The following is a 24,659-nucleotide window of genomic DNA, read 5'->3' on the forward strand; positions in this document are numbered from 1 at the left end:
CTCCAGTTTATATAACTGGAGGTGTGACATCTCACCTGTGCAAAAGGGAAGATGGACTGTGCATGGCTCTGGCCTCCAGGCCTGCTCTGCTCTGTTGATGACTCCCTTTTGCTTTTTCTTCTCCTCCGTGATCTTCTGACAGGGTCACACTGCTGCTCTTCACCCTCACTGCTGTCTCCCAACACCTGGAAGACAGGACGGGAAGTGACATGAGGTTATTTCATGTGTGTTAATATTTTGTGAGGAATGTTTGGGAGTTTTCATATCAGGGCTGTCAGGAGAAAACCTCTTGTCTGGTTAGGTTTGTATAGTTACATCAGAACAAGCTGCACAAGGTCTGTTCTTTGGACATATGAGTACAAAGTGGAGTTTTATGGTTGAATATACAGCCCCACATTTTGCAAAGATGCTTCAGACCAGCTGTCCAGCATGGGGGACTGCTTTGCAGCAAGAAGATCGATCATGAACTTATATATGTACAAAGGTATTACAAAGTCAAATGTGATATAATCTGTGGGACGGCTGAAATTTGGTTGAATTTCAGTCATACAGCAAGACAATGGTCCCAAGCACCAAAACAAATCTATAGCAGGATGGCTAGAAAAGAAAATAATGAAAGTGTTATCTAGTTAAAGCCCATGTTGTGGCTGAACTTCAAGAGAACTGAACAGAAATAAAGTCCTGCAAACCTCAATAAACTGACGCATTATTGTAAAGAAGAGTGGATCAAAGTTCCTGCACAGTAATGTGAGAGACTGACCACATCACACAGAAAACAACTGCTCCAGGCGTAGTGTTGCTCAATGTAGGTCCACAAAATACTGAATTTCCAGCTGTACTTACCTTGTTCCACCTACTGCTCTAACATTTTGATTTGAATCTTGTTAAACTTTTTCTAAACATGTGCTAAACAGCTTGTATTTACTTTATTGTAGGAAGTGCAAAGGACTTTTTATTGTGTCCTGAGAGAAGGTCTGTTGTTGAACTGAAAGAGGCTGTACTGAGTTTTTTCCATATGACTATACTTAGTATAATAATGCTACTTAATTTATCAATCATAGGAAGTATTTCAATTAAATTAAATTTATGTATGAATATGTGTGTGCATATGACTGATATGTGGTTAGTTGATGTACTACATACAGTAGACGACCATATAAACAGAATGGTGTGGTCAGAGGGTGAGACTACAGGTCAGGATGTCAGTAGATATCCTACAGAGATATTTATATAGACAGATGCAGGTAAACACTGGGAAGGTCAGAGGACGGGACTGCAGGGCAGCGTGCAGCTCCTGAAGCTCTGGCCTCCGAACATGTGCAGAAGATAAAAAGAGGGGGCAGACTGGCACAACAAACTACAAGAACACTGAAGAACAATTGTGCTCATGAGTTACTTATCTATAGCTGAGGATTAAGGTGAAGGAAAGAAGGAGAGGAAAGCTAAGGGGGTGAGGGGCAGCGCTCAGTGGATCATGATGGTGCCCCCTGCGGCGTAGACCTATAGCAGCATATCTAGGATGAAACTCTGTTTAAGACGAGCTGCAGCTACACACTAGAGCTTACACAAACTATAGCCTTTACTAATGAGAAACGTTTTAAAGGTGGAGGTGGTGTCAGCCTCCTTAACCCAATTTGGAAGTTGGTTCCATAGTAATGGTGTCTGATAGCAGAAGGCCCGTCCTCCAAATCTACATTCGTACAATTGTTCTGGAGGCCATCACATCATCTAATCTCTTCCTAAGGTATTTGGGAACAAAAATATAACCTCTGTTTTATCTGAATTTAGAAGCAAAAAGTTAGTGGACATCCAGTCCTGGATGTCCTTACATGCCTGAAGTTTGCTAACTGTTCTGTTACTCCTGGTTTCATAGACAAATAGAGCTGCGTATCATCAGCATAGCAAGAAAAATGTATTCTGGATGAGACTTTTCAAGGGCTGCATGTATGAACTGAGCAAGATCGGCCCTAGCACTGAACCCTGCGGGACACCGTAGCAGACCCTCGACTGTTCTGAAGAAACCTTGTGTACATGAACAAACTGGAATTTGTCAGATAGATATAATTTAAACCAACCTGAAGCTGTCCCTCAACATGCTCTAACCTGTGAAGTTAAATGCCATGATCTACAGTGTCAAAAGCAACACTGAGGTCCAGTAGAACAAAGTATGGAAACTAATCCCTTATCTGAGGCCATAAGAAGGTCATTGTGACTTTAACCAGCACTGTTTCTGTACTACAATGTATTTTGAACCCTGACTGAAAAATGTAAAATAAATCATTTCGATACTAATAGTCACATAACTGGCTTGCAACTACCTTTTAGAGGATTTTAAATAAAAAGGAAGGTTGGAAATTTGTCTATAATTTGCCAAAATGTCTGGGTCAAGAAAGGTTTTTATTGAGTACAGGTATAATTACTGCCACTTTAAAAACCCGCTGCAAATATCCTGATTTCAGGGGTAGGTTGATCTCATCCAATATTGTTGTACCAATAAGACGGAGAACATTTTTGAGTAGTGGAGTTGGGATTGGATCTAACAGACATGTGGATGATTTAGCTTTATTCATGACTGAGGTGAGCTCAGGGAGCTGTACAGGAACAGGTCAGGACCTGGGGACGTCCCTGAAGCTGAAGAAACGCCCACAGCCACAGCTGGGTGGGCCTGGTTGATTTCTTCTCTAATTCACATGATTTTATTGCTCAAGAAGCTCATAAAGTATTAACCACTGAGAGGTGCAGTAACCTCTTTGTCAGCCTGGCTACAGTGCTGAACAAAAGAGTATTTCTCTATTATGAGTAGGGGTGGGCAAAAGTATCGATATGGCAATATATCGCGATACTTTTCCAGCCGATTCAATATCGATATTCAAAATTTGAATATCGATTTTTTTTAATTATTATTATTATTATTTTTTTTTTTATCCCCGATTTCTTTCCCATTATATCACCCAGTGCTCCCACCTAAGTGACAGTCCTGGGCATTGCCACTCTCTACCAACCCTGGGAGGGCCCTGCACTGAGCTCCGGTTTTATTTCACGTTTTATTTCATTTTATAATTAATTTTTTATATAACACAATTGCCTGTCCTTAAAAAATGAAAACTAATGGACAGAGGTTTATTTATTTATGGATTTATATCTATACTGACTGATCACTGTGCCTGTCCTTGGTTTTAGTACCCATCTTTCTTGTGTTTATTATCATTTGCCACATAATTAAAGCAACCTCATACTAAATTTAATGTTAATTTCATATGATGTAAATAATATGAAAAACATATACAAATATGTTGTAACTTTAGCTTGTATAGTTATAATAAAACATTGTTTTGACTCAGTTTGTCCCATGAATTGTCACTATAATCTGATGAACGTGCAACTAGGATTTTAAGATCCATCACTATCATCTGATGTACATATATACAACTTGGATTTTAAGATGTGTAATGCATTTTTAAATTTTTCGGTGAACTATGTAGAATATAATAATCGGGATATCGCATAATCGGGATATCGCAATGTGTATCGTATCGTGGCTCAAGTATCGTGATGCGTATCGTATCGTGAGGTCCTTCCCAATACCCACCCCTAATTATGAGTATTTTACAGTAAATAATGGAACATTTTAAAAATAATTGAGTATCTTAAAATAGGGATATGTATTGATGTATTTCACTTGTAGCACAGGCTGTTAATATCTCTACTTATATCACATGTCCTGCTTTTCATGTAATGTAAAATAATCTAAAATTATGCCGTAAAGATGTACTACCTTGGGATTAAAGTTTACATCCAGTGCCTCTGAGTGGGTTGGGTATGGAGCAAAGTTCTGTTGGTGGTAGAGCAGCTGCTGATGAGGGTGCAGGTAGTTATCCGGTGGTCCCTTCTTCCTCATCAGGTGGTGAGGGGGTTTGCGAGGACATGCAGACACCACGGACGATGCCTCGGAGTCCGAGTTGAGAGTTTCCGTGTTGGTGTACTGGCCGGAGGACGGCGAGGTAACGGGAAGGTGCTGGGTGTAAGTCCACTCCGGGTCGTGCTGTGAGTCTGTGTAGTAGGTCTCGTCTGACAGTTTGCGGCGGAACTGTCGCAGCGCTGAACTCCAGCCGCCTTCATCCTCCACATCAGAGTCGGATCCCATCTCATCGTAAGCGGAGACAACGTTGGACTCCTTTTCGAGCACGCTGAACACCAGGCTCTTCCTCTTGGTGAGCAGGCTGGGCCGAGACAGTTGAGAGCTGTGCAGAGCGATCCAATTGCCATCTGGGCTCTGGAGCACCGACGATGCACCTGGAGGAACAGCACAAGCAGCAGATGGAGATCCAGGACAAACAGTATGTTTACTTTATACCCACAAACCCTTAATGCAATCAATGAAATTCAATCAATGACATTCAAAAACATTGTGCAAAACATTTATTCTTAAATAATAACTTATCAAAAGACCTTTTAAAGAGTAGTTAACTGAAACTACCTAAATCAATGTGCATTATTGTATGCTCAGGAGAAACACCTGCCATTTAAAGGGGATCTATTATGAAAAACACGTTTTCTCTTGCTTTAACATATATAACATGGCCATAGAAACAGGTAGGTATAACTCTGTTCCTGAAGAGAAAAGATTATGTAGTGTTTGTGACCTGAATGTTGTTGAGGATGAACTTCATTTTTTGTTTTATTGTCCATTGTATGATGAAGCCAGGAAGTTTTTATTTCAGAGAATGCAAGATTGTAAACCTGAGTTGTTTTGGAATGAGGATGATGTTAAATTGGAATGGTTTTTTAAAGAGGAGGTTTTCTCTATGGCTACTTTTATAAAGAGAGCCTGGAAACAGAGAAAGGACAAATTATATGCAAATTGAGAAAAGATCTGATCTGTAATGTATAAGTGGATATTATAATTTTGTGTTTGTGTTTTTGTTTGTACGTAGTTGATGTTTGTTTGCTGGCGTAGGGTATCTGTGTCTTGTAAGCCCTTATAGGCTGGGCACCTTAAAGGTGTATGACACATAAATAAAAAACAATTCATTCATTCATTCATATATAAAGTGGTCTCCCCTCAGCCTGCCAACTCAGAGAAGGAGGAAAGCAACCAAATTCTGCAGTGTCTGTACAGCCGCCCGGATGAGCCGTCCAATGTCATGTGACTTCTACGAGCCGTTCAGATTCTGCTCCATCTGCGCCATTTTCTACGCGTCATTCAGGCAGCCAAACAGCACAGTGCCTCATTATCATAGCCCCACCCACTCAGAATCCCTCATAGATAATGAGGTTAGAGAATGGGAAGATAAAGACATGGCTGAATTTCTAATTTATTTAGCAAAAAAAAAATCAAAAGGTTGTTTTTAAGACATTCAAGGCCTGTTTAAAATAGGTATTAGATGCCATAATAGGTCCCCTTTAAGTAAGAATAATAATCAATAATCATCCTTTGTCTCTGACTATAATATTTACTTGAGTTGTCTAGGCGATCCATGCTTTTCCAGGTGGGTAGTGACGTAACCTTGGCCTCCCTCTTTAGAGAAGTGTACTCCTGCAAGCCCCCGGCACCGCCACCGTCCGCCCCTGCAGCTTCCTCCTCTGGACCCTTCTCTGGAGAGTCGTCACTGGTGAGGGAAAACGCCGACCGTGACCGCTTCAAACACACACAAGGAAACACACAGGCAGAGACACACAAATGTGAGCAAAATGAGACAGACACACAACTCTCCAGAAATGAACACCACAGCAAAGGTCAGACGTCATGCTCAGGCCGAGGAGTTTTACCTTCCAGGAAATTTTAAACTCGATGTCTGCTGTTGGGAAGTGAAAAACCTGTTTTTGTCTTTGTGTTTGTTGACAATTTAGGGAGATTGGAAAACTTCAAGTCAGATAACTGGTGCTTGAAGGTCACTTAAACTTCTATCATTTTAATAGAAAAAAGTCGACAACTATGGCTGTAATTTCACATCTTTATCAGCAGGTGGAGCCAGATGATAATTGAATCGCTAGAAAGAAAATGTCTTGAAAAGGAGTGCCCAAGCTGCAATACCTTACGTTTCTCTCTGCGGACTGAAATTGATCCAGACTCATTCATTTCCTACTAATTTCACATTTTCATTTTAGAGCTTTACACAGAAATGTGTGAATGATCTGCAGCAGCTTGTTGTATGCTACTTCTGTTGTTCATGTGAGGCACAGACAGGGCAGAAGCTTTCAGGATGCATAAAAAAACAACCGTCCATAAAATAGGTGAGATAGAAAACAAATGTGTGGTGTTACAGAAGTACAGTACAGTTGTGGGAGTGCAAACATGAAAATGTGTCTCGGTGAGTGTGTTTGTAGTAGAGGGAGCAGCATTGATGCTCCGCTTGCACACATGAAAACAACAAACCTCCAGAAGAAGTCCCTGCTGACTGGAAGTGTGAACCACTGCCAGGCATGTGAACTGCTGTCGGATGTTATGTACACTTGTGTATACTTGTGTGCATTTCATACGTCTGTGTCCAATTGTAACTGCTGTAACGCTTCTGAATGTGTTATTAACATAACATTCCTTGACTTGGAACAATTACTAAAGAAAAATACCATAATATACTGTTTTTGTGTTTCTTCTGAGTCATGTTAATGCTAGAAATGATTCACACTTGGTTCAAGTGACATTTAAAACACTTTACATGCTTTGGTTTCAGTTGAAGAAATAGAAAATTAAAATCCATTGTTGAGGAAAGGCTATGAGCCGTTCACCTGTGGGTGTGTCTTGTTGCTCATGGGGGAAATTCACCCCTTATCTAAACAAACAAACAAAACTCATTGATGAAGTTTGATTTAATCTGCATCTGCAGTACTGAGATACACATCTTGAATTGTAAGTCTTGGATATATTACAAAAAGTCAAAGCAAAAGTCTGTAACTGCATATATTTCTCTTGCGATGCACTATGGAGTCCAGGAGGAAACCTGACTTTTGCTGGATTACTGGACCCTTAAGCTTAGTGTGCTGGACAACCTGAAGGTGCCAAAGGAACATCAGAGATAGGGTTGCAAAATTCCGGGAATTTTCAAAGTTGGAAACTTTCCATGGGAATTAACGGGAATATATGGGAATTAACGGGAATTAACGGGAATAAATAAGAAATTTGGTTGGCCCTTAACAGGGAACTTAAATATAGTTGGGGGAAATATATTGTAGCATAGTCTTGGCTAAAACAACCAGATTTAATGCAAGTACACTCCTCAATCACATGCACACAGCACACAGCTTACTCCAGGGCTATTGAGGCCACACCCCCTACTTGCGCTGTGCATTCCTCCATCACATGCACAGGTGATTTCTTGAAGCCTGGAGGCCACACATTTGAGCTCAAAGCACAAGACTATTGAAGCCACACATTTCGAGGGAAGAGGCTTTTGTTTTACATGTTGAATGGGACCTTTTTGGAGGGAGTGGGGCTCCTTTCATTTAACACTTTGAATGGGACTTTTTTTTTGGGGGGGGGGGTGGGGGTCATTTTACTTTTTGATTGGGTGGGGGAGTGGGGTGAGTTAGTATTTACTCAACATTCATGTTTTTGTTGTTCATTACAATAATTGTTCATACAAGAATAAAAACTAAAGTTCTACTCAAATAAATCTGTTGAAATGTCATGTTTTTGTATTATCTTGCATGGATATCTGCTTATGACAAAATAAATATTTACATTTATGTTTGGATATGATACAGTTTGTTTAAATTACCCCCAATTTCCAGTTAATTCCCATAAATTCCCAATAATTCCCATAAATTCCCATAATTCCCATGGAAAGTTTCCAATTTGGAATATTTCCAAAATTCCCCAGTTTAACTTCCCATGGAAAGTTTCCGGAAAGTTTCCGGAAATTTACCGGAAATTTTCCACCCCTTTGCAACCCTAATCAGAGATAAACTTTAGTTTACTGTTGATCGTGCAGACAAGGGCTAGGATTTTTGAGACAAATGGATCTTAAACATGGATGATGAGAACCAAAAAAGCTATTAATGTGAGAAGCTCCAGGCTCATTGTAAAGCATGGTGTTGGCAGTGTTATTGCTTGCAATTGCTTCACTGCACTTAAAAGTTTCCGGACTATATCAGTGATTCAGCTTTGAATTCTGCACAATAATCAAAGTATTTTTGTGTAAGAGTTGAAGATTTCCTAGAGGTGACCCAGAACACCAAAAAACTCACCAAGAAATGGGGCCCATTCATTCACATTCATTTACATTCATTTACATTTGAACACTGGTGGAATGTGATGTGATGTTTTTTATGGAAAGAAAAAAAAAATAGAAACAGCACACCCATCTTTAAGCATTGAAAATATTGCAACTCCCTGTGGTGAAGGCATCTTACACCCACCAATGGGGCAGTGTTGTTTTCCTAAACATATGGAGGCCTTTGGCTGTGGGAATTCCTTGTGGCGTCTACATATTTTGAGTTGAGGCAGATGCTCACCGAGAGAGCGTGGGAGGGCTTGATGGGGTCTTGCGATGACGCTTGAGGCTGAGAAAGAGAGGGCAGATCACTGGGCTGGATCAGAGACTGAGGCTGAGGCCAGACAAAGTCATACTCTGTCTGCATCTCTGAGCGCTTTCTCCTCTGAATGATCTGAGAAGATAAAGAGAGAAATGACATGAAAGCTACACAGCAGCGGTTAGTCTTCATCAAAATATAATCAACTCTTATAATGAAAAATTCAAAAGCAGTCTAATTTCCGTTTGAGTTTTTAAAAGCGTATGTAATGTGCATGCAAATTAAAAATACAAAAAAGAAGATCAAAATCAAAGTGGGTTTTGTTTGAATTTTAATGATATATTTTCCTTCCAGATATAATTATTACTTTCAGTAACTTTTAGGCCTTGTTGGGCGTCGCCCATGTGAACTCTGGACTTATAAATGTGTATGAACATTTTGTGAATGTGTATATCCAACTTTGAAACTGAAAATCGGCTGCAATGTGCCCCCTGGTGATCTAGCTCGAGATAGTAAGTTTACGACACCTAGGAGGGGGGTCAGGCGCAGTATAGCCCCCACAAACCCAGCAGGGTTCCTGCCAGACCTGGAGGAACAAAGGAAAAGACAACGCAAAGGGACCAGGAACAGACTCCCTGGGGTGACGACACCAGCAGGGGTTCAGACTCAGTGGAGCCCCAGGAAGCGAGTCCTGAAGGGGGGGGACTGTCCCTCTCAGTAAAACCGCCCCAAGCCCAAAAGCGGGAAGCACCCAATCACTTGCCAGGGGCTGGTGACATCACGCAGCCCGCGGAACTCAAACTCCCCTCCTGCCCAGTGCATCGCTCTCTCTCCCTCAGCCAGCGGACCGGACAAGACGTGCCTGCCGACCGAGGCAGCCACGGCCGCATCTACCCATTTATTCCTGAGCGCTGCGACGAGACGGGGGGGAGCCGCTTCGAGCCTGGAGTGTCCGGCGGAGCGTAAGACCCGTTACCACGGAGCGCACTGCGCTCCCAAGTTTCTCTCTTTTCTAATTTCTCTCTCCGCTCTAAGTTCTCTCCCGAGGAGGGCCTGATCCTCCGGTCAGCCTGCCAGCTCAGCCCGAGGAGCACCCAGCCACCTGTGTCCGTGAGGCCCACGCGCTCAGGAGCCCGGACGGGAGCCCGCGGTCCGACGAGTGGACCGGATCCCGCGCGCACCGAGACGCCGTGATAGGCTCCGTTGACCAGGGCGGGATCGCCCGGCTGCTGCACCCCTGTCTTTTTATTTCTTCAGAGTCGAAGGAGAAGAGAGAGAGACGAGAGACTGCTTGGACTGAAAGCCGAGAGGAACGAGGCCGCATTGGACTGGAACCCCCGACAGAACCCGCTCCAGATGCAGAATCCAGAGGAGACGTGAGGCTGTGTTTGGGCGATCAGTCAGTTAGAACGGTGTAAAGCTGAACTTATGTTTAATGAGATTACTGTATGCGTATTACTGTACGTTATCATTATTGTGTTCTTTATCATCTTTATTATTATTACATTTGATTCTCTTCTTTTCATTCCATGCATTTAACGTTTATGTTTCATTTTATTGATTGTTGTTTTTCTTGTTAGTTAATGGTTTTGTAATAAGGTAGTTTCTGCCATCAGGTTTATTTGGGTGTTGCGTTTATCATCTTTTGACACCCGTATGTAAATAAATCCTGATTGATTTCTTGATGAGTGGTTGTGTTATTTCATGCAAGATTTGGTCACAAATTGATTTGTTTAAGCAGAGCCTAGTGTTCGGACATCACGCCTTCACTGTTATTCTGCAAGATTTACTGTTCTGCAGGATAATTCAAATCATAATGAGACTGATTTTCTGCTGTTAGTTATCGAATCCCACCGGAAGTAAGGCCCCGGCGGTGGTGCCCCTACGAGAATTATCATTTTTGATAATACAATTTGATAAATAGTCAACTTTATTAATTATTAATAATTCTTTAATAGAATTATCATTAGCCTTGATAACTGGGCAGCCAAGCTACCTATGAGTTGCACAACATAAATGGCGCCCCAGCGTGAGGCTCTCTAATAACAATATTTGTGACCAAGTTGTATGAAATAATTGAACATTAATTGTCATCAGAAGAAAAATATTTTTTATTTTTTTTTTTCTTCCCCTTATTATCTGATTCCTACGGTTATTTTAAAACCTCCCTGTTCTCTGCAACCTTGCTTCACTGAAGTTAATGGTTGGTTTTGCTTCAAGTTCTTTAAATTCTATTAATAGAACTTTGTCGGGATTACCCCATGTGAGTTATTAATCTTTCGGATTAATTTCTACCGTGTTTGTTAAATTGAATCTTTAATTTGGTGGCATTTAAATTTTAATCCACCTTATTGATTCTCTTTTGTTTTTTTTTGTGCTTCCAAGGTTATCTCAATTCTGTTTATGATAACCAAGAACCCAACTGCCATCAGGCACAGATCAGAGTTGGCTCAGTCTCTCATGCTTCATTTATTGTCTCATTCCTCCTAATCTGGGTGATAACGTGAATCTACTTCATTACTGAGTGTTAATCTCTTGGCAGAGTCGCAAGCGAAACACTGGTGTCCGGTTCGTGAACTGCGTGTGGTGCACAGGGCAGGAAACTCATCGCATTTGGACGCAGAGCCAGCAGAGGTGACCAGAGGTTGACTAGAAGGACCATCAGGCAAGTTCCGTTTGAATAGGAAGCTTTTCGCCAGGTTCCCTTCAGTCCCGGGTCCCCTGGCCAGACGCGCGATGAGTAGCTCAGGTAACCATGAAGGGGGGGCCGAGGCTTCCCCCAGCGTCACTTTTACCGACACTCAAGAAGTAATTGCACGTATGATGGAAATACCCAGAGAAGAACTGTTTACGATAAATAGCTATAACCTCCAAACCTGCGAGGAGAAGATAGTGGAGCTCGTTAACTTTGCTAAAAACCCGACCAAAAAACTCCTTAAAGCCGACATTTTGGGCCAGCTGGCCTTATTAGGGCAATGTAAGGCAGAACTGCAGGCGGCGGAGCACGGGGATAGAATTAACGAGTGGCGAGAGAAATATGAGGCAGAGAGGCTGGAAAATTGTGATTTGCAGAAAGCGGTTGGAAGCTTGAGGGGCCTCTTAGCTGCGGCTCGAGCACAAATCGAAGACGAATCATCGGACGCCGAGGGTCCCCCTGCGCAGAGGGCCCCGAACGCAGGACCAGCTTCAACAGCTGGACTGCCTTCGGGACCGGCTGCTAACTCACGATCCCCCGAATACCCTTACCTCCGACCGCAGGCCAGACAGCTGGCAGCGGAAAGGCGCACGGTTAGCCCAGAAATGATCCCTCCAGGGAGGAGCCGCGGTCAGGGCGTACAATATCGGAGAGAATTTGATTCAAATCCCTGGCCGAGTCGAAGTCGCCGCTATGCCTCGGATGACCCGCTGTTTTTCGAGCCGGAACCCACTAGGGGTTACCGCTCGGTCCTCAGCTCACGGCAGAGGACCCCGTCTCCGCCCTATCGGAGAAAATTTCCCCCCCCACGTTACAGGGGACGCCATCACTGGGAAAGCTCAGATGATGAAAATGATGGACCAGCTCCGTTCTACGGGCACGGTCTTCGCACGCGCCAAATAGAGTCTCTGGCGAGAGACATAGAGCGTTTTGACCCCCACATCAAAGGATCTAACATTGATGACTATTTGAGGGAGGTTGAACGATGCTTGCTCGACCTCCCGGGAGCAACTTCCCGGGAGAAAATTAAATTAATCTGGAAGACTACTTCCAGAAGCGTGCATGTTTTCCTGGAGACCCTGCACCCCGACACAAGAGATCGCTATTCAGCTTTATGTCAGGCGCTGCGTGAAGAATACTCGATATTTTCTGATCGGGCATCCGCCACCTTCGGCGCTTTTGCGATCAAACAAACGAGGTCCGAACAACCGAGAGATTACTACTGGCGACTTCGGGCTGCCTACTTCCAGGGGTGCAACGCCCCAGGTTTAGAGGAGGAGCAGGCATTTAAGTCCCTTTTCCTGCATAACCTTCACGATAGCATAAAGTATAATGTAACCATGTACTGTAAAACTAGGGACCTACAGATGCGGGACATCAGAAGGTACGCACAGATTGCCTGGGAAGCTAGGGCGCGACCAGCGAGGGCCCCTGAGCACGATACCGAGGTGCTTGCAGTCCAGAGAACTGAGAACCGTCACGTAGAGTTCGGAGACGAGGTTTTCCGTGCCTGGACTGGACCTGAACCAGGTTCCAGGGACCACTACCAGCCTCGCCCGCCGCCAGGTCAGTCAGAGTACCAACCACAGTACAGGTTAGAGCAGCATGACGAAGGGGGGTCTAACTACCCGGCCAGACAGTATGACGAGTATGAAACCGCTGCGCCGAAATACATTAAAAATAGACGGAAGCGCCACAAAGATGACCTCATCGAGGACGTGTGCCAGGCCCTCGAGGGATTAATTAAACCACCTCGCTCCTCCGGGCCCCCTGAGGACCGGGGCACCAGGCCACCGATAGAATGACTAGGCGGACCCACCCCCCCAGCCGTGGCCAGGATCTGCATGGTGGGGGTGGACAGGGCAGCGCGTGCAGGCGCACGCCCCCCTTCTCTGATTTCCCTCGGTAAACTGATCCGTAATGGACCGGATCGGCGTGTTGATTGCTCATCAGTTCTTAACAGCTGTGTTTGTGTCCTTGCTTTCCTAGATACCGGTCCCGGGGTCAGACCCATAAGTCCCGCCTACGTTTTCTCCTTAGATGCCGTGCCATTCTCGGGGGCCCCGAGACCACTTGAAGGTCGTGAGGGACTCTTGTCTTTAGATTGGCAGGCCGGTGCTTTGCCCCACGTCATGCCCCCTCTGGGACCGAATCCGGAACCAGAACCCCCGCCCCCAGGGGACGGGGACCGAAAGGTCAGCCAGGTACCCCTTGTCAACCACACCCCCTTCTTGCCCTCGTGGGAAAGGGGGGGGTCAGGTTTGTGCAGCTCCCAAATAGTGGAGACTGCAGCACGCGCACGCATGACAGTTTCAGGGTCACACTTGCGGGTGGACCGTGGGGGGACGGTCCCGAAATCCTTGGGAGGGAACCGTTATCTCCTCGCTGCCACCTGCTGGTTTACCAAATGGGTGATTACTGTCCTCCTCCTGAGCCATGTTTTCAGCCGCCGGGGGGCTCCCCGGTTGGGTGGTCCGGACAGAATCACACATTTGGCCTTAAATGTCATGACAGCTCCCTTTGACACCCGATCCCCACGTCAGATCAAACGAGCTAATCTAACTCTCGTCCACATGCTGCTAGATCTCAGGGTCGTCAGGTCCACGCCACACCGCTCGGTTGCGATGACACCACTCGAACGGACGGCTGGTCAGCAAATGAAGTTGCCACTTCACCCGTTGTACCCGCCTGACAATGTTAGTGTCGCCTCCGCCAGCACCGCGCGCCAGTATGTGACAGACCTGCGTGACCACCCTCGGTCGACTTTTGCATGGGCACAAAGGAACACAGACGCCGGCGCTGAAGGCACCGGGCCTTACCATGATCGTACGTCCTCTCGAGAGTACCAAATAGGGAACGAGACTTCATTCTTCCGTTACCCGAGGTCGGTTCTGTTACGGGACAGACCCCCTCCTATCCGTTTCCTTCCTCAGCACCGCTCTGCCAAGGGATTAACACGTAGTAGACACCCACTGAGCCTGGTCTGCTGCTGGCAGTTACGTATCAAGGGTCTGTAATCCAACGAACCTCCCCTTTTCTTTCCAGTTTTTCCTTTATGTTTATCTACCTCACCTTAAGAAGTGATGTCACTGTAGTATGCGATTTAACCATTTTTGTATTATTTGAATGTGTTTTGTTCATGTTCATACTTTTTACACCGTTGCATAAATGAGTTTGATCCGCCCAGGCCAGCTCACGCGGATTGGATCGGATTTCATGTTCACATGGACTTGGACCGTTGGTTTTAGCTCCGACGCGGACCCTGCAGTCCTTCATCAGATCTAAAACGGGGGGAATGTTGGGCGTCGCCCATGTGAACTCTGGACTTATAAATGTGTATGAACATTTTGTGAATGTGTATATCCAACTTTGAAACTGAAAATCGGCTGCAATGTGCCCCCTGGTGATCTAGCTCGAGATAGTAAGTTTACGACACCTAGGAGGGGGGTCAGGCGCAGTATAGCCCCCACAAACCCAGCAGGGTTCCTGCCAGACCTGGAGGAACAAAGGAAAAGACAACGCAAAGGGACCAGGAACAGACTCCCTGGGGTGACGACACCAGCAGGGGTTCAGACTCAGTGGAGCCCCAGGAAGCGAGTCCTGAAGGGGGGGGACTGTCCCTCTCAGTAAAACCGCCCCAAGCCCAAAAGCGGGAAGCACCCAATCACTTGCCAGGGGCTGGTGACATCACGCAGCCCGCGGAACTCAAACTCCCCTCCTGCCCAGTGCATCGCTCTCTCTCCCTCAGCCAGCGGACCGGACAAGACGTGCCTGCCGACCGAGGCAGCCACGGCCGCATCTACCCATTTATTCCTGAGCGCTGCGACGAGACGGGGGGGAGCCGCTTCGAGCCTGGAGTGTCCGGCGGAGCGTAAGACCCGTTACCACGGAGCGCACTGCGCTCCCAAGTTTCTCTCTTTTCTAATTTCTCTCTCCGCTCTAAGTTCTCTCCCGAGGAGGGCCTGATCCTCCGGTCAGCCTGCCAGCTCAGCCCGAGGAGCACCCAGCCACCTGTGTCCGTGAGGCCCACGCGCTCAGGAGCCCGGACGGGAGCCCGCGGTCCGACGAGTGGACCGGATCCCGCGCGCACCGAGACGCCGTGATAGGCTCCGTTGACCAGGGCGGGATCGCCCGGCTGCTGCACCCCTGTCTTTTTATTTCTTCAGAGTCGAAGGAGAAGAGAGAGAGACGAGAGACTGCTTGGACTGAAAGCCGAGAGGAACGAGGCCGCATTGGACTGGAACCCCCGACAGAACCCGCTCCAGATGCAGAATCCAGAGGAGACGTGAGGCTGTGTTTGGGCGATCAGTCAGTTAGAACGGTGTAAAGCTGAACTTATGTTTAATGAGATTACTGTATGCGTATTACTGTACGTTATCATTATTGTGTTCTTTATCATCTTTATTATTATTACATTTGATTCTCTTCTTTTCATTCCATGCATTTAACGTTTATGTTTCATTTTATTGATTGTTGTTTTTCTTGTTAGTTAATGGTTTTGTAATAAGGTAGTTTCTGCCATCAGGTTTATTTGGGTGTTGCGTTTATCATCTTTTGACACCCGTATGTAAATAAATCCTGATTGATTTCTTGATGAGTGGTTGTGTTATTTCATGCAAGATTTGGTCACAAATTGATTTGTTTAAGCAGAGCCTAGTGTTCGGACATCACGCCTTCACTGTTATTCTGCAAGATTTACTGTTCTGCAGGATAATTCAAATCATAATGAGACTGATTTTCTGCTGTTAGTTATCGAATCCCACCGGAAGTAAGGCCCCGGCGGTGGTGCCCCTACGAGAATTATCATTTTTGATAATACAATTTGATAAATAGTCAACTTTATTAATTATTAATAATTCTTTAATAGAATTATCATTAGCCTTGATAACTGGGCAGCCAAGCTACCTATGAGTTGCACAACAGCCTTTTCTTAAAAAAGCTGTAATCTTAACTTTAAATCAACCACTCCGTCTCTCACTTAGATGTAATATTCATGCAAACCTGGTCAAAATGCTCAAATGAAGACAAAATAATGTGTATAATGATGTGCTGTTTCGTAAAGGAGAAGATTAAAAATGCCATAACAAACCACACTCAACCTACTTTCTGCACAATTGTTGTAGCGAGTTCCTCTATGAGTTCCTCTTTGTGGTCCTGCAGATACCGAGCCTCATTCTGCTTCTCCTACATGCACGCACACACACACGCACACGCACACACACACACACACACACACACACACACACACACACACACACACACACACACACACACACACACACACATTGTATTCAACTGTGAATTACCAGGGGAGCTTCTGTACAAATACCTCAGCCAGAAAACCATGACTGCATCAGGCTGATACTGAGACCAACACGGATGCAATACAAGAGGAAAAATAGAAGAACATGACTGAAAAAAAATGATTAAAAAAATAATAAAAGATTAAAGGAGCGGAGGGAGATGAATCACAGAGATTTCTTACCAGGCTGTCGGGGAACTCTTCTGCTTTTGCGATGGCCTCTTCTATAGCTTCCTCAGCAACACGAAGCGCCACAGTGAGCGTCTCTGCCATACTGTGTCCTGGTATCGAACAAAAGCAGCCCACATTATAGATATATATAAGCTGGATGATTGAGGCGTTTTGTGTTCTGCAGTTTTTGCAATTTTATTGTAAATATTCTTTTGAAAACAATAATTCCCTCCCTTTACTTGAGAATCAGTAATCAAGAGGTACGTGTGGGAATCAGATCTAATAAAGTGGATCAGTGGAGGCTGCCTTGAAATGGCTTCATTGTGTTCCAGCATGAAATGCTTGCACCAAAAGTAAGGAGCTTTAAGAACAGAATAAACTTGGAGGGAACCCAAATCTCATTGTTTAAAATGTCCTGTGAGAAAATATACTGAAAAAACAACAAAGACGCAACCAAGCATATGATAGGTGTAAACCAAGGCTGAAATAAAGACAGCAAATGTGAATTAAGTTTGATGACTTGGTGAAGTTTGAGACCAAAACAAGTTTTATTTTCAATAAACTTGCTACTGACAACTGACAGAGGTCCATAATGTGTTGGTGTACCTTTGAAGAGCTGCTTCTATCTAAAACGCAGATCTTGATTACTGCACAAACTACTCATAATTACTGGTAAACAAACGAAACTGTTAAGTTGGAGCTGTTTAGTAACACTTTTGCATGTATTTGTATGTATTTGTGCCTGAGTGCCTGTGTGTATAGCATTAGTTTGCATGTATGAATATGCCATCTGTGTAGAATGTGTGTCTGTGAAAAGGCATGCAATTGGTTTAATGTGTATCCAGAGGATTTATATGACTGCTTGCATGTGGATTTCAACATATGTGCAAGTTACTAATTAAAAAGAGGACTTTGCCTCCATGTGAGTGCCGTTAATTTCAGTGTTGTGCTGCGGCGATGTGCTTCCTCCACAGATACAGTACTGAAAATTGACAAAAAGGACAAATAACTGGGCAACTGTTAAGTGGCAAAGATAATGTTGATGGTAGCTGTGACTGAAGCCGCCCATCTGCAGAAACACAAACTGGCGCCTGCGCCTCAACACGTCTCTCACCTTCGCTCTGCTTGTAAAAGACGGAGTCGCTGCCGCAGATGCTGCCATCGTTGTCGTTGCTTCCCTCTTGAACGCTGCTCTCTGAAACACAGAGGGAATCAAATGAAGCCTTTGGATCAAAGACCCCACCCCCCTTTTTTATTTATTTATTTATTTTTTTTTACTGACGCCTGTCATGGAATGGCAAATATTCTGCACATGTCATATTTTTTTGCTATGCTGCTAAGTTAAAAGTAGGTTACAGCCACAAAACCTCTTGTACCCTTGTCAAGTGTATTCCCATTTCTAGTTTCTTATCTTGTCAGCTCTGCTGTTTTGATTCTTCAACTTCCTGCTCTTCCCAAAGGTGAATACAAAAACAAAATGACAGTTGAAAGCAAAAAAAAAAAAAAATCAACTCATTTGACAATTGACTTTGCTCACAAACATCACCATGTGTAACCATCTTTGTGTAGTGTACTTTAAAAAAAAAAGTTTCCTTTTTAGCTGAATCAGTCCAAGTGCCTTAGGAGTTGGTGGACTATTTGTCAAACAAAGATCTAGGCACAACATGTGAATAAATAAATAGGTCTTTTTTTCGGAGGAACCACAAAAGGCACAGAGAAAGAGCGGCGGTACAACATCCCAGCTTCAAAACAAACACAGTCCCTTAGTGGCCCATTAACTCCTGTTAGATATCTCTCCTGGGGCTCCCTTTTAAAGTAGCCTTCTTGTTAGTCATGCCATAAAAGTGAAGAGTGTACTTGGACATGCAGCTTATTAAGACAAGAAAGACTGTCAGACAGGACATGGTGCAGATTTGCCAAAACACCAAGGCGGAGTGAATTAAACTCCTTGACTGACAACCCTCTCAGCAGCTACATTTGGATCTCTGGAGCAAAGTCCAGACAAAACTAAAGACCAAGTTAGCTCCAGGACTCACTCTGACCTTCATCTTAGTTCTTTTCAACTTATCATCCAACGCTGAACCCAAACACGAGGCTTTCTTTTAGCACCTCAGCCGCTGATATTGACAAAACACGCTCCATGACTCCCATTCTTTCTCAATATCTGCTATATATTTGCTGTTTCTCCTCCTTTCTGGACAGACTGAATGCACAGAGACAATCAAATAGTTCATTCAGGTGCCTTCAAGCAGCCAGTGCTGCTTACGGATCCCTGCCAAAGTAAACTACAATGCAGGAAAGAGCCATCACTCTCCCACGCTGCCACGCTGCACTCGGAGGAAAAGTTTGATTTCTCACTCAAGTGTATATATATGTATATTTTGCTAAGCACAGCAATACACAGTCCAGTGTACAAACAGATGAAGCAAAGGGAACAAATGCATCATACCCCCCAGCAGTAGTAACGCAGCCAGCTTTGAGATGTGTTATGCCATTTCAGCTTCACTGCAAAATGAACTGCTATTTGTCAAAGCTCTGCAACAATTTCAAACCGAGCCTGTAACCCAGCAGTCACAAGCTCTAGCAATCGCTCACTCTGACACACAGTGACTCAACGTGAAAACATAATGTTTGATGTTTCTATGCATCTGAGTCGGGCTGACTGAAAAACTACTTCCACTTCTTCCAGGATTTTTATTTGACTTCATGCTGCCCTGTGCATCTCTATTTACAAACTCAATGCTCCCAGTCGCAGCGCAGTGTAAGAGCTCCACACAACACTGAACTCTCCACCCGTCGTTCCCCGTCGCTCCCCTCCCAGTTTAAGTGGCATTTAGCACAACTGCCTTGTTCTCGCTTGGTTAGGACTGGATTATAGTCTCTGGCAGAGTGGAAGGCAACAATAGACGGATAAATTACCTGCAGCAGTTTAGGACAATGTGAGACTGACAAGGACTGCTGTCAGAGAAAGTGAGGTGCCTTGCAAAGAGACACCCAGCACCTTGGAAACAGGGTGCTAACATTGCTCACGCACGCACGCACGCACGCACGCACGCACGCACGCACGCACGCACGCACGCACGCACGCACGCACGCACGCACGCACGCACGCACGCACGCACGCACGCACGCACGCACGCACGCACGCACGCACGCACGCACGCACGCACGCACACACACAAGCTTGTCTATCATGAACGACAATGTAGGCACTTGGTTTGAGTCCATTAACAATTATCCATGATGTCCTTTATAAAAAAAAAACTGGTAACCTCACTCCTGCTTCCATTTAAATGTATTTTGCATTTGCAGCAAACCAGATTTAAGAGAGAAGTGATTTAACCCTAACCCTTTCTCCTTACAAACTCCACATCTATCATCTGTGACTGCTTAATGCCTCATTTTGAGCAGCAGCTTGTTTCTAAAACCTGCAGCAGCTTAGAGTGAGGTTGGTGAGAGCAGCGGCACCACAACTGTTAGGATGTGGTTGTGGTAGGGAATGTAAACACAGGAGGTGGAAGGCATGAGGATAATACTTAACCAAAGTTTTCTTTTCAGGACACAAAGTCCTCCCAAACACAGCCAGGGTAGACACAGGTGTAATAGTTAAAAAAAAACACAAGGAAACATATACAATCCAAACAAAAGAAAAGAAACAAAACTGAAATCCATACACTGTGATAAAAAAATGTTTAGATGCTGAAACGATCACACAAAACTCATGTCCCTGTGGCTGGATGAGTCAGTATGTGCTCGTCTCTTTAAATTACAAATTAGATTTGATTTGATTTGATTTATTCACACTCACACATGTGAATTGGTCTCCTGGAGAAGCTATCAAAAGCTTATGGTAGGAGCCAATGAACATAAATACAGTAGGCAGGAATACATACATACACTTGCACTTAATACACACAAAACAAAACAACATGCACTTTATACTAGACTACCACTTACATACAACATATCACATTACAAACACTTAACATGAAACATTTTGTGGTCCCGAATTGTACATTTATATATATGAGCTTAACATTTGATTCTTTAACTGCCGTTTGAATATGGAGATGGACTGTGACTTTTTAAGGCTCATCATTCAGCTCATTCCAAATCTGTGGTCCCCGACACACAACACTCATACTTGTTCCCACAAGTTTACGTTTTTTCCCTATAATAAGGTGTTTATGTCTAGTTTTGTGGGTGTGCTGGGGAACGGAGATTGGGATGAGTTGAGTTAGTCTGGGATTCAAACCTGAGACCACCTGATATATTGTACATGCATTATGGGAGTAGTTATATTCTTTGATGCGAAGAATACCATAGTGGGCAAACAGATGGCGAGTAGGTGAATTAAATTCAGTCCAGGAGATGGCACGGATAACTTTTTTCTGTAAAACTTCTAATTTTTTTTAGATGACTGGGGTAAGTATTACACCAAATAATATTGCAGTAATTTAAATGAGGTTCAAACAAGGTTTTATAAAGAGTGAGAAGGGCAGAGCGTGGAAGCAGGTGTCTCAGTTTGAAAAACAGACCGACATATTTAGATAGTTTTTCCACAAGGTGATCTATATGACATTTAAAATTTAGACAGTCATCAATGAGGACCCCAAGGAACTTTGTAGAGTTTACTCTCTTTATTTCTTCATCATTTATTACAATCTGAAAGGCCACATTTTCCATATTTATTCGTTTTTTTATTGAAACAAAATAATATATAATTTGTTTTCTTAATATTAAGATGCATTGATGTAAAGGATATCCACACCTCTGTCATGTCTGGTATTAAATCTGGTCACATGTGAGCAAATGTATCACAAGGCCTTGCAGCTTTGTTATTGTGACCAGATTGCCTAGAAGAGAACACATTTGACATGCTTTCTATTTATGCCTGTTGGTCACGATGAGTCATATATGTCAAGGCCGTAAAGGTAGAGAGATACCAAAGAGTGATGTAGGAGGATCTGTAAGCCTCAGACTGTGGAAGGTCACTTTGTTTGTGTTGTCTGTGACTGTTAGACTCGTTTCAGGAAGAATAACACCATTTGTGCAAATGTCACGCGTATCTAAGAGTAAAATCAAAAGTAAAGGGAACATAGTACAGAAAAGAGAAGCAGTGTGGAGCCATGACTGTAACGCTGTGACCCGTTGCCTCAGAAGTGCCAACAGAATGGCTGGAGGGATGAACAGAGCACAGAGGGGATGAATGGCTGGAGGGAACCTCGCGACATGAGTCAGAACATGAAGTCTCAACGCAGCGAAACCCAGACAGTGAGCTGAGGCAAACCTGTGAGGCTGCACTTGGAACCACACCAAACAAAACCAGCTCCAAAAACTACAGTCGGTGACTACAGCCGGAGAGGCTGAGTCTACGTGGACTGGCAGCCCTGCAGGTACGCGCTGCACAAGAGCCAAGAAAACCATCAGTCCTGGATGCTGCTTGCGTTCATGAATGTGTTTTACTTTGAGGTGTGTTTGAGTATGCCTTTAGCCAAATGTTTACTTCTCACGATTATGTTTAGCTGTAAAGAAACACATAAATGGCCTTTTCTTAGTTTTTCTTAAGCGAGCAAACATTTAAAATTGGCTCAGATGAAAGGTGCAATTAACATATTGCTAATGCAACGCTGCACTTCACTGTTCTCTCCTCTTCTGAGGCTCCATGCACTAAGTGCAGAGTAAAATAAAACCAATGTCAACACAGGTGAACAATATGGTCCAATGAGACCATTTCTAATAAATGAAGGCTAAATCTAAATCATTTTTCAAAAAATAAAAAAGAGACATTTTGCAAAATTGCATGCTCTTTAAACACATATAGTCTCAAAAACAAAGGCTAAGTGGAGCGACCGAGGGAAAGAAATATAGAAAGAGATGAGGGTTTATAAATAAATGAGCCAGTAACAACATTCCTGGAGTGCCAGCAGCAGTGGCAGGAGGAGGAAGCAGAGTCCAAGCGGCTTCCTTTCAATTACAATGCAGCATCTGGCAGCACACACAGTCTCATAAACAAAGCCTTCAGAGCAACTGACAGGATGTCTGTTTACATCATGCAGGTTGGCTGGTGGAGGAGAGTAAACATCCCACACTACCGGTAGGTTTATTGCCCAATTTGGAAGATAGTTTGGAATTTTACACACTTTCCATTGAGCTTATATTGATGAAGTTCAAATCTATGATAAAGTTAAATAGAGAGATGATTGATATTGAGCTTAAGTAAACAATTTAATACATTTTGTGCGTTATATACAATGTGTTACTGAAAGTCCAGATGGTTATGGCAGCTCTGACAAATGCATGTTCATGTGTGCAGAAATTAATTGGCCACAAGAGAGCATAGGCTTTAAAGTTTAAATGACGGAGCCGAAATTTTAAATGAAGGAGGAAAGGTCTTCATTAATTAACTTTCTTCCACTGTTACATTTTCCGAAAGGAACCAACCACATTCCCCTTTCATTGGGCTAATCTTTCTAATGCATAAACCAGGGCAGGAACAGCCCACTGGAAAACAACCCAGGAACAACCACGCCCAGGGACCGAAAAATGCTCAGCCAGCAGCTGGAGAAAATGCCAATCCCACACAAGCCACTGCAAAAGACAGGAGTTTAAGACAAAAACTAGTTCATAAAAAAGCTTTACAACTGAGAAATGAGCTGCGAACTCACTGTACCCTCTAATGTTTTGAAGCTTTTTAAAAGAGTGCATAAAATGAGAATTTCACATGATAAATGTTGTGCAAACTCATCAGGACTACAAACTGAGGTGCAGTTACTAGGGGGTTGGGTCTATAGTACATTTTCATTTCACACATATCTATGAAGCCCACATATTTACAGTACATGAGTGCGTTCATGCAGGTCTGAGCTCTGCTAAGTGATTTTCAGCAGCGGTGGCTCTGGGCTCCTGTTGAACTTTCGGCCCTCCTTTCAGGCTGACCAGAGTGCTCTGAAGCTGCAAACTTTCAGGTCAAATGACACTGACAACACAAATAATCCCAAAAGTGAAAATATTCCCCTGAGCGTCTGAGACACTTGAGCAATAGTTCAACAAGTTTATCTTGCAAGGTGAAGTAGGAGCTCTGAGTGCAAACCTCTTGAAAGTTTAGCTTCTGCCACACTATTTTGACAAAAGCAGCAGTCGGAGACACCACATTACTGCTCAGTATATCACTGGATCCACACCCAACCGACTCTGTGCTGACAGTCCAAATAGTTTTTGTAGCCACTTAATTGTTAAAAAAGGATTAAACTGACATTATGAACAATACCAAGTTCTTACAAGTATTTCTCACTTGCAATTTTTTTGTGATTTAACATTATGGATCGAAACCTTTGTACTGATTTAGCCTTGCAACACCCTGCGGATGGAAAGAAAAAACAAATTACATGGAAATGAGCTTTTACTCCTTGTTTTGAACTTCACAATCCTCTGGAAACCTGGGTCCTTGGAAAATACAGACCATCTCCTGCACTCATTCTGCAGCCGGGTTCAAACTTGAACTGTCAGCTCAAGATTAAAGGACATCGACTGGAATGTCTTTATAGAAAATCTGGCCTCACTGTCTATAAGGGTTCGTTTAATAATCACATCCTCTACTAAAACGACATGCTATCCACTGCAAAATCCAATTACTCTGCAGATCAAATCAGTTCACGTGATGTCATTACACAAGTACTCTCTTCACTGGTTAACAGAACACTATATACCCACCGGACTCTCGTTCTCCTCACTTCTACCCAATTGAATATTGTAAATTGGTTAAGGCATTTTTTTTAAATACAAAGACTGACAATATTCAGCAGCAGTTATTCTGAGAGCACATGTACTTCACCTCTCCCGAATATCCATTTCCACTTTCTCATTTCAAACTTCCCTCAGCTTATGACATGTCTGACCTCAGATAAGATGACAAAGCTGAAACATCTACCTGTTAGTTTGACCCCTCCCAACTAGTCTTGTTAAAGCATCTGTTCTTTCTCCGACCTCCCTAACTCCCTTCGTCCATTCCTCCCTAAC

The 24,659-nt window shown here is 43.7% G+C and overlaps 1 protein-coding gene across 4 annotated transcripts in view; it reads right to left on the reverse strand.

Annotated features, from left to right (window-relative positions):
- myripb (myosin VIIA and Rab interacting protein b) overlaps window positions 1-24,659 on the reverse strand; it is a 159,334-nt gene that overhangs the window by 12,893 nt on the left and 121,782 nt on the right. For all 4 annotated transcript variants that reach the window (XM_061713336.1, XM_061713335.1, XM_061713334.1 and 1 more), the window contains exons 5-11: window positions 17,755-17,835; window positions 16,653-16,750; window positions 16,271-16,351; window positions 8,455-8,607; window positions 5,458-5,638; window positions 3,776-4,293; window positions 36-185 (exon numbers count right to left, since the gene is read on the reverse strand). In XM_061713336.1, coding sequence (XP_061569320.1) covers window positions 36-185; window positions 3,776-4,293; window positions 5,458-5,638; window positions 8,455-8,607; window positions 16,271-16,351; window positions 16,653-16,750; window positions 17,755-17,835 — 1,262 coding nt within the window. The remainder of the gene's footprint in view (window positions 1-35; window positions 186-3,775; window positions 4,294-5,457; window positions 5,639-8,454; window positions 8,608-16,270; window positions 16,352-16,652; window positions 16,751-17,754; window positions 17,836-24,659) is intronic.

This window comes from Cololabis saira, chromosome 22 (genome assembly GCF_033807715.1).
Source record: "Cololabis saira isolate AMF1-May2022 chromosome 22, fColSai1.1, whole genome shotgun sequence".
In the NCBI taxonomy this organism is placed as follows: domain Eukaryota; kingdom Metazoa; phylum Chordata; class Actinopteri; order Beloniformes; family Belonidae; genus Cololabis; species Cololabis saira.